Source organism: Triticum urartu, chromosome 2A (assembly GCF_056163025.1).
Source record: "Triticum urartu cultivar PI428250 chromosome 2A, HENAU_Tu73, whole genome shotgun sequence".
Lineage (NCBI taxonomy): Eukaryota > Viridiplantae > Streptophyta > Magnoliopsida > Poales > Poaceae > Triticum > Triticum urartu.
In genome coordinates this window covers 61,028,119-61,038,691 of record NC_141874.1, presented here as the reverse complement: position 1 = coordinate 61,038,691, position 10,573 = coordinate 61,028,119, and the positions used below count along the sequence as shown (strand labels likewise).

The 10,573-nt window shown below is 51.1% G+C and overlaps 1 protein-coding gene across 1 annotated transcript; it reads left to right on the top strand.

The window, feature by feature from the left end:
- The first annotated feature begins 7,828 nt into the window (after positions 1 to 7,828).
- LOC125540953 (uncharacterized) lies at positions 7,829 to 8,874 on the top strand. The gene has a single exon (XM_048704468.2). It carries the CDS (start codon positions 7,990 to 7,992, stop codon positions 8,746 to 8,748), a length of 759 nt encoding a protein of 252 aa, XP_048560425.2. The 5' UTR covers positions 7,829 to 7,989; the 3' UTR covers positions 8,749 to 8,874.
- Positions 8,875 to 10,573: the final 1,699 nt, after the last annotated feature.

Sequence of the window (10,573 nt, the reverse complement as noted above, 5' to 3'; positions counted from 1 at the left end):
TGAATGCTGCATACTGAACGCAAAAGAAGTGCGGAGTTCAAATAAGTTTAAAAAACATTGAAGTGCCCATGTAACAGATGAGTTCTCGTCCGAAACCCTGATACTTCGAAAGAGATTGTCTAGTTTGTACACGAAGTGCGTCCAGTTTTTGCCGTGACCCTCTCTACTCTTTCGCATATGCTATGCGGGTGAAATGATGATACCATGCCAAGTTTCAACATTTTCACAGTTCATTTTGTAGTGATTTTCAATTTCACAGTCATTTAGCTCTCTAAACAATTAGGTAAATGACTGAAAAACAGCAAATGATGTCAGAACATGTTGGAAATTGATGACGTCGCTTTGAATGTTTCATACTGAACACACAAGAAGTCCGGAGTCCAAATAAGTTTAAAAAATATTGAAGTGCCCATGTAACAGATGAGTTCTCATCCGAAACCCTGATACTCCGAAAGAGATTGTCCAGTTTGTACACAAAGTGCGTCCAGTTTTTGCCGTGACCCTTTCTACTCTTTCGCACATGCTATGTGGGTGAAATGATGATACCATGCCAAGTTTGAACATTTTCACAGTTCATTTTGTAGTGATTTTCAATTTCACGGTCATTTAGCTCTCTAAGCAATTAGGTAAATGACTGAAAAGCATCAAATGATGTCAGAACATGTTGGAAATTGATGACGTCGCTTTGAATGCTGCATACTGAACACACAAGAAGTCTGGAGTTCAAATAAGTTATTAAAAATAAAAAAGAGGTGCAATGTTGGTTAATTTGCTTCAAGCCTTTCGGAATAGTGTAGACTGCACTTCACATAGCTCAGTGCAATCTATGCTATTCTGAAAGGCTTGAAACTAATCAACATGCAGATGAGCATTGCGCCTCTTCGTCATTGTCTCTGCACTCACGGCTTATAAACCGCTCATACTGCCTCTCCCTTGGCGAGGTGGGACTAAAAATCAGCTTACTAAGAAACTCTAGTACCGGTTCATGCCATGAACCGGTACTAAAGGTCTTCGTGGGGGCCCCAGCCTGACCACAGCCGCACTGGCCTCATTAGTACCGGTTCATGGCATGAACCGGTACTAAAGGTTGCCCACGAACCGGTACTAATGATGTCCGCCTGCCTAACCGTTGGAACCGGCACTAATGGTCACATTAGTGCCGGCTCAAATTCAAACCGACACTAATGTGCTTCACATTTGACCCTTTTTCTACTAGTGAATCCTCCCGCAATACCTCGAGCACGTGTGTCCTTTGCTCTTGCCTTTTCTTCCACATCAAGAGTGCAATGAGACCCGGGACAGAAAACTCCTGTCTCTTATGCTTCAGTAAGGTAGCAAAGTTCCTCCACGAAGGAGGAAGCTTAATGATGATACCTCTGGCAACAAACTTGTCCGGTAGCATACAACTGAAGTGCTCAAGTTCTCTAGCAAATGACTGTATCTCATGAGCTTGCTCAACCACGGAGCGCTCTTCAGTCATCCTGTAATCATAGAACTGCTCCATGATGTACAGCTCAGTGCTAGCATCCGAGACCCCAAACTTGGCCTCGAGTGCATCCCACATATCTTTTCCATTATCAATTGACGCATAAGAATCATCTATGTTCTCACCAAGAACACTCAAGAGAGCAGGCTTAAACAGAGTATCCATTTTCTGAAAAGCTTGAGCCTGTTGAGTATCAAACTCTCCTTCAGGTTTGCCAAGAGTGGCGTCATAGCAACTCATGGTTTGAAACCATAAAACTGCTCTCACACGCCACCTCTTATAGTGGATACCCTCAAACATAGGAGGTCTCATGGAAGCAGCAAAACCACTCAGGGTAAATTGCCTATAATAAGGTTTTTGGATTGTTGGAAATATGAGCAATTTACCCAATGATTTTATTGACAGAAATATTAGATAAAGCATGACTAATATAGCAGAGATAAAACAAGTCATGCAATTCGACAGAGAGAAGGTAAATAGCATCTGTATATATGAACTAGAACCGAACACATCTAGAACAGAAACTAGAGCAAGAAGTTGTGACAGAACCTCTAACAGAAAGAGTATGAGAACATACGGAACGGGAGCATATGCACCGGTCTTGGGGTCGGTGTCCTCGCCAGCGATGTCGTCCAGGAGGTTGTCGACGTCGGGGAAGAAGTCGTCGGAGTCTGGGGCGTCCGTGACGAAGAAGTCAGTAGTCGCGCTGAGCGCTCCCCAAAAACCTTATCACCCTTCTTCCGTACATGACTCAAAAGGTGCGGTTTCGGAGGCCTACTGTCCCGACCTGCGGTGCATGCCGCAAGTCTGGATGGGGAAGATCGTAGCAGCAGCGCAGTGCTCCGGACTCTCTGGAGAGGAGCGAGGAGAAGGAGGCTAACAGGCTGCGACGGGAGGTGAAGCGAACAGACTTCAGCTGAAGAGGCGAGCCGTTAGACATCGGCTCGGCTCATTCCCGCAACCCGCGAGAGTCACAGTTAACAGGCTGCGTTTCTTTTTTTTTTCTTTCGCGAAAGTCACGGTTTTTTTTCGCAAGAGGCACGGTTGTGCTTTAGTGAGAGTCACGGCCGTGCCTTTCGGAAACAAAAAAAAGCGCATTTTCTGTTTTTTTTTCTTTCGCGAGAATCACTGTTTTGCTTCCGCGAGAGGCACGGTTGTGCTTTCGCGAGAGTCACGGCCGTGCCTATCGAAAAGGGAAAAACAAAACGCGTTTTCTATTTTTTTTTCTTTCGCGAGAGTCACGGTTTTGCTTCCGCGAGAGACACGGTTGTGCTTTCATGAGAGTCACGGCCGTGCCTCTCAAAAAGGGAAAAAATACGCGTTTTCTGTTTTTTTTCTTTCGCGAGAGTCATGGTTTTGCTTCCGCGAGAGGCACGGTTGTGCTTTCGCGAGAGTCACGGTCGTGCCTCTCGGAAACGAAAAAAACACGTTTTTTGTTTTTTTCCTTCTACGAGTGTCACGGTTTTGCTTCCACAAGAGGCACGGGTGTGATTTCACGAGAGGCATGAATGTGCCTCTTTTGGAAAGAGAAAAAGCCGTGCTCCCGGTTCGGTTTTTTCGCCAGGTTTTTTTTGTCCGGTTTTTTTCATGAAAAAAAAAGTTCATCAAAACCCATCAACATGGGATCTAGTTTTGAAGATCTCGACGCGAGGAATCCATGATAAAAATGGTTCGAGATTTGGACGCACGGTTTAAAAGATAAAACGTTTCGAATAAACGGATCTACAAAAAAAAGGAAAACCCCCAGGTTGCGACAAGTGGCGCGCTGCATGTGCGCCACTTGTCGCAACCTGAGAAAGTGGAGTGTTCTTTGCAACGAGTACTCCTTAATTCGTGATTTCGTAAACTTTAATAGTGTCTCTTGCCTTGCATAAATGAGCTAAGTGGGTCTTTAAGATTTATTTAGGAATTTCTAAAATAATTATTGGGTTGGCCCATAAATAAATAAAATTCCAGCACTATCTGTTATGTTTTTCTAGAAGAATAAAAACTCGGCACCCTCAAAAAAAAGAATAAAAACTCGGCACAAATGTTGTGCAGTGCAATCTTATCTCTTTGGGGATGGCGTGGCACACAGTATCCGTCAGATGGGGTAGGCTGAAACGTTCAACCCGTTGACACTTGACACTGACAGACTGACAGCACACGCATGCATGCATGCATAAAAGCAACCAAGCCTCGCCCTCGCCCCCACCGTTTTGGTCCTTAGCTACGCTCGCGACTATTCTAATGGAACATACAGTAAAATTATGGGAGGAATCATCGGCACGCATCTGACCTCCGGGAAACCAACAAGCACGTCCAGCTACTAGCACCAGATTCCTGACGTGCACACACACACGCACACGCTGGCCCCTCCACGAGGTACGACAACCAGCCGTCCAGCTCCATGGCCAAAGTCAAAACCCATGGCAATATACTCTCACAAATACAGTATACCTTGTAGTATTCCATTGCACTCACCATGATGCACTCACCTGCCTTGACCTGTCGCCTGCATAGTTTATCATGGCCAAAGGAAGAAAAAAAAAACCATGCTTCCCTCTACACAGTGGAGTGGATGCACATAATTTAATCGCCGTACCTTCGTATCACAATTTGAAATTTGAACACTAGCTCAGACAGAAGGAATATAGAGAGGAGGGGGTTTGAAGTTTGAACACTGAATATAGACAGCGGCATCCATGAAAACTTGAGCTCTCGGACATACCCTACCCAGGCCCAGAGAGCGAGCATTGACCTGGCTATAGCTAGGGGCAGGGATCGATGGGGATGTTGTTCCCCGTGATGTCAAAGGGAATTACTGTAAGCGACAAGGAGACGGTCCAAGCTGATCAGCATGGTGCAGTGCATGCAGCTCATTAATCTATTCCATGAGCAGATAAATAATGTCCACTTAGTTAATTACAACGTACCTGCTTAGCTAATCTCAGCCCAACTGCGTCGTTGTCCTTGGACCTTAGCCAGACCGGTTCGTAGTATATCTATTCCGGGGTCGTGTACGACCGGTGCCATGCTAGTGGATGAGGGCGGAGCAGGTGAGGTAAGTCAAACGGCGTAGTATCACATGAAGAGTTCTATTATTATTGTATCATGGAGTCGATCTGGTGTTTCATGAGTCTGCAAGTGTTAAACAATGCACGGGGGCTGCTTACGGCGAGGTGAGATCAGCATGCCATCATAAATACGTTTGCATGCCAAACAAATTGCCACCTACTGTACATACTAGCTTGTATGTATGTATATGTTGCGGCTGCGTGGTCAGCAGACTGACCTGAAGACGTACGTACAATTTCAGCTAGAGCACGTAGATGCTGCCAAAACCGTTGAAACGTCAGAAACAAAATTGTTATTCTGTGCATTAGCATAGTTGAAGTTTACTACTTTCTCCTCTGTGTGAAAAGTGCTGCTGACTGTCTACGTGATCAGAAACACGATCCAAGTGCTGCTTCATTATGCGGGCGTCCTGGGTGCATGACTGGGTTAGAAAGATCACTTCCCCTAAAACTAAAAGAAAGATCATTTGAATGAAGAGGCATAAACTTTCAAGCGCTTTTCAGCGTTTCAGTGGACCCTGACCTAGCCAGGCGAGAACAGTTCAAAGATCTACCTATCCATCAAATCCATGATCCATCCATACATGATCCATAGATTATTACTGCCCGTAGATAGATAGAGTAAGCAAAAGTAGTACGAGCGTTAGTGGAGGCAATCGAGTGGCGGCTGGACCCCATCCCCATGGGCGTCACGGGAAGTCGTCGCTCGCGGGTATACCTGGCCATAGCTCAGGCCGGGCCTAGCCAAGACCGACGCAAAAAAACCCAGGCCTGGGCCCGGCCCGGCCATCGGGCCTGTTTTTTTGAGCCCGAGCCCTGCCTGAACATGTAAAAATCCGTCGGGCTTCGGGCCGGCCCGACCTTCAAAAAAATGCAAGAACAATGGGCCCGGGCCCGGCCTGGCCCGGCCATCAGGCCCAAAATCTAGTCTCGAGCCTGGCCCGGGAGCAGCGTCGGGCCGGGCTTTCCATGGCCAGGTATACTCGCGGGCACTCGATTACTACGAGGGAATGCCTCATGGGATGTCGTCTCGTCCCGATTAAACTAAACCCCATGCCGAACTGCCGATGGTATATACACTATCATATGTGCATGTCGTCGTCTCCATCGCTGCCACTGCACGTACTAGTAGTTTAATCGATCGGTACAGTCAGTCAGTCGGCTTGCGTTCGATTTGCATAACCCAGCTGTAGCGAATAGCAATGCGGTTGGAGTTTAAATGGGGGTGGTTGGGTTGGCCCGGGTGTGGCAGCTGCTTGCTCGTGTATTTTTCAGCGCTGACAAACCGGCCGAATCCGTCAACCTCGCTCAGCTCTCGCGTGGCCATCGATCTGGTGGCAGGAGTATAGTATGATTGAGTCGCCGGATCGCTGCGTGCTCTCTGTCTCTGTGTACGACTGATGAGCCCGTGTAGATGGATCGACCGGTCGAGCGCAGCGGTGGCCACCGGAGCGGGCGGCGTGGAAGACCGGATGCCGCGCGGTGGGTCGTGTTTGGAATACGCATTTGGACGGACCCGTGCTCGGGGTCAACGGGCGGTACGTCCGTCGTCGTCGTCGTCGAGGAGGGGGTGCGTTGGAGCGCAGCGTTGTCGCCTACGATCCGTACTGGCTCCGTGACAGCGAGAAGATATGTCGTGTGGAAATTAGTACTACTACTACTGAAAGAATATGTTCTTACCCTTTTTTTTCCCTTTTGCGGATAAAATATGTTCTTACCTCGTCGGTGAAAAGAGACCAGAAGACGGTGACGGTAAGAAAGTGTGTCGCCCGTTGTCTGAACAAAAACAAGGAACAAATCTCGAGGAGATCGATCGCTCGGTATCGCGAGCACTAATTAGGAACCGTTCGCCGGCACGTCATTTTCGGTCCATCATCAGCCTCGGTGATAAAAAGATATATATTCGTAATTCCATTCCCTCGCGGTGAAGGAAGAGAAGCAGGATCACTTGCGATCGAAGCAGAATCTCCACTAGAGCAGAGGAATAAAACACAGAGGAGATAAATCACAAATCCGGGCCTAAAAAGCAGGCACCCGGCGACGAGCCGACGGCGATCTCTTCTAGATTTCCCTCCGAGTAAACTAAACTAAGCCGCTAATCAGACTGCGCCGGTGACGGCAGCCACCGCGAAAACTACGAATTAAAGAGCGGTGCTAGTTAATTAGTCAGCTGATGTTGGCTTGAGTGCTTGGCGTGTGCTGCTGAGAGCATCAGAGCGAGCGAGCGAGCGAGCAAGCAGCGTAGGTGACTAGGCGTAGATTAGATGGACGGGACAGGTCGATGGGATCCTGCGCTCTGTTCCCCGTCCGTTTCAGGATCGGTGCCTCGGCTAATTCTGGCGGTGAGATCTTCGGCGAGAGCGACGGCGAGCCCACCCGCACCGCCATTCCCGCGAGCTGCTCGTCCGATTGACCGCGCACAGCACACGGATGAAACTTTTGTTGGTGCCGGTCTGTTTGGGAGGGCATGGCAGACCCCCGCTAATCACGCTAGCTTGCTCGTGCGTGCATTAATCTAGCACTCTCGCATTACACACAGTGGCACTGTACTGTGTGATTTGTTTACTTGTGTTGAAAAGTTCGTGATAGTGTTGAGCCAAGCAGTGGGCGGCGGCCTAGAGTGTGTACATCAGTCTGAGCGGCAGCCCGTCGGAATCTCAGGAGCGGCTGCCCGTGCCGTACGCGAGGGGAACGAGCTCGACCCGTCTCCTGTACGGCTGGGACGGGACGGGTTGGTGGCACCAGTCAGTCAGCGGGCGGGCCACCGCTTGCAGCGCACCGTCAAGCCCATCATTCGGTGTGCGAACCCAGATAGCTCCGTATGCACTGCGCGTACATACTGCACGACGTACGTACGGGCGTCCGTACGGGGTTAGCGAAAAGCGCGGCATGGGCAGCCACCTCCATGCTTTGCGGCCGTTGGCCTTGCTCCGCGCCGAACGTGCGCGACACTCGCCGGCGCCGATCGGTCGCCCCGTCTGTCTGTAGTACATGCGTGCGTGCCACCGCCGGGCTCGCACGCATGGCGCGTGCCGGCTCGCGCCACATGGGTCTGCTCGATGTCCGTGTGCGTGCCGGGGTTGGGTTGACTCCAGCTCGATGTGGTGCAGGGACGGGGGCCCCGCGGGTGGCGGTGGAGTCCGACACCGGGGCATGCCGAGGCCGCGCGCGCGGCCCGGCCATCACTCGCGCACGCCGACACCGCCGATGCCGATGCCGATGCGCCCACGCGTTTTCCCGCGGGACCCCGTGCGTCCACCACCCCCGTCCCCGCCTATATACACCTACCTCGCTACACCATTCCCACTCCCCCAACAACACCCTTCCTTCCCAAACCGCTCAGACGCACCCTCCTCCTCCTCCCCGTGTACTAAACTCACACTACCTGCACGGACGCCGGCGTTCAAACTTCCAAGGTGCTCCACTTCTCACCTGATCATCATCCTCATGGACGCCATGTCGTGCCTAGCGCCGCCGCCGGCGGCGGCGTCGTTCCTCTCGGCCTCCTCCTCGCTCGGCCCTGCCTACTACACCGACGCCGCCCTCGCGCGCGCGCTCAACTTCTCCGCCATGCCCGACTACGAGTACGACTACTCGCCGGCCGCATCCTCGCCCTCCAACTCCGCCTCCGCCTCCGCGCTCTCCTCGTCGTCCCTTCTCGCGGACTTCCCCTGCAGCGCGGGCGGCAGCAACTGGTTCGCCTCCACGTCCGCGCCGCCCACGGGTTCGCTCTCCTGCGACTCCGTGCTGGTCGCGTCGGACGCGGCGCCGCGGCCGCCGTCCACGCCCGTGGGCGCCGCGACGAACAAGAGGCGGGCGGGCCTGGGGCCGAACATAGCGGGCGCCGGGCGGGCCGGGAAGCGGCGCGCGCGGGCGTCGAAGCGCGCGCCGACCACGTACATCAGCACCGACCCCGCCAACTTCCGGCTCATGGTGCAGCACGTGACCGGCGTCCAGGCCGAGCCGGGCACCGACGACGGCAGCGTCCTGCACGCCTCGTTCGACGCGTCCTCCGCCGCGGCGCTGCTGGACTGCCGCCCGTTCGACGGCGCGTCGTTCGGGGACGCGCTGCGGATGCCGGGCGACGCCGACGCGGCGGCGCTCCATCGCCACCACCAGCAACAGCAGCTGGCGCAGCAGCAGCAGCCGTGCTACCCGACGCTGGACTCGTGGAGCGTCATGTACGAGAGCAGCCAGCTGCTGTAGCTCCATGTCCTCCATGCATTATTAACCATGAGCAGTCCAGTCAGGACCTTCACTCGTAGATTTCTCATCACTTACACCTCTTGTAGTTCTTTTGCCCGGTCCCTAATTAATGTACGTATTTTTCCACTTTTTCGTCGCTCGCTCGATCTATCCATGTATGCATCCAGCCAAAAAAACTGTCGGGCTAACGTACAGCACCGATCGACCGGCGTGCATGTCGCCGTCTGCACTCTGGACTGGAGCTACGTGTACGCAGTCGGACGACGACTACTGTGGGTAGACGGCGACCCGGCCTGGCTTCCGGTCCGTACGTTTTGGGGCTGAAAATGGTACGCAGGCAGAGCTGTCGGTCTCAGTCGTGCCGTTCCAGCATCGTTCTAGAAAGCGGCCGGGCGAGACGGGCGACCCGGTCCGCCGTGCCGATTTATTCGGCTCGCACCGCACTCGCCGCCCGACGACACGTACGTACGTACGACCCGGCCCGGCCGGTCGCAGATGGTGATGGTGTGGGCTGCTCGCGGTGGACTGTCGAGATTTTGGTTTGGTTTCAGATCCGAAAACATCATGGCGGCTTTTGCCTTTTTTAGGCTTTCTTTTTGGTTGCTCGTTCACTGTGTGTGAAGATTTGATTTGAGCTCCACTGACGTACGTACCAATCTAAAAAAACTTGGGGAGCTTGATGGCGGCCGGCCTCTTTCCCCTGCCCTTTTAGCTTTTCTTTCCATCGATAGGAAATGCGTTGGGCTCCACTGACGGTTACGGAGAGATCGAGATCGATGAGTACGTCAGTGGGCAAATTCACTTTCAGGCACCGATCAAAGAGCAAAACCGAATTCAGTTCCAGTTTCAGGCACCAGTCAAACTGGAAACTGCAAACTATTTGAACATCTTGTTTGATCGTCGCTTGATATTCAGTGCCCTGAGACGAAATGGTGATTAAAATACACCATGGTGGTATAACAGCCGCCAACATATTTTAGCTGTCAGGACATCTGGCTTACTTGCAGAGGTTCAGCACGTCTGGAGCTATATCTAATGCTCCGTATAAGCCACTTACTACTGTACTTGCAAAAGTTATATGGGAGTACATACTAGAACTAGAGAAAACATCACGTTCGTCTCCCAACCAGAGAAAACATTGTACAGTGGTGCTCTACTCTTTCTGTATAGTTGGGATCAAGCTGCTGAGCTCAATATAGATGCATGAAACCCAAAGTTATCCCTGACACTCAACAATACAGGAGGCTGCTGGCTGTCCAATTGCCTGCTGAGAAATGCACAAAAAATCGGGAAGCTCTCTTCTTAGCAAAACGCTCTCCAGAATCACCTAAAACACCAGTGTACAAGCATCTAGAGAAAGTTCTTGGTCCTTCAAATCTGCCAAAGAACTGAAGCTATTCGGTCCTAATGATAGGGAAGATCCAGCAGATCCTCCTGACTTTATATTAGATGTAGCTAGAGAAAAGAAGATAACAAAGATATATATTGTAACAACTTCACATGAAAGAGGGGCACTTCATTTTTGCCATGCTTCTCTAACGCGTAACGGTGTTCAATTCACCTTAGATAGCCATCCAAATTAAGAAATAAGCCTAACATAATGATTGCCTAACATTTAGTATATGGGAAATTTGAATTTCTGCCGCTGCCAAGATGACACTCTGAAAAATGCACATCCAAAGATTGTAACAAGATATTTGCCATTCTAATCCTGTAAATGTTCCTCAAAAGGATGCGCTAGCCATATTTGAATAATTTCCTCACATTGCGTCGCCTGAACTGTCTCATTAGTCTCTGGCTCTTGGGAAATACTTTCTCTTCATAT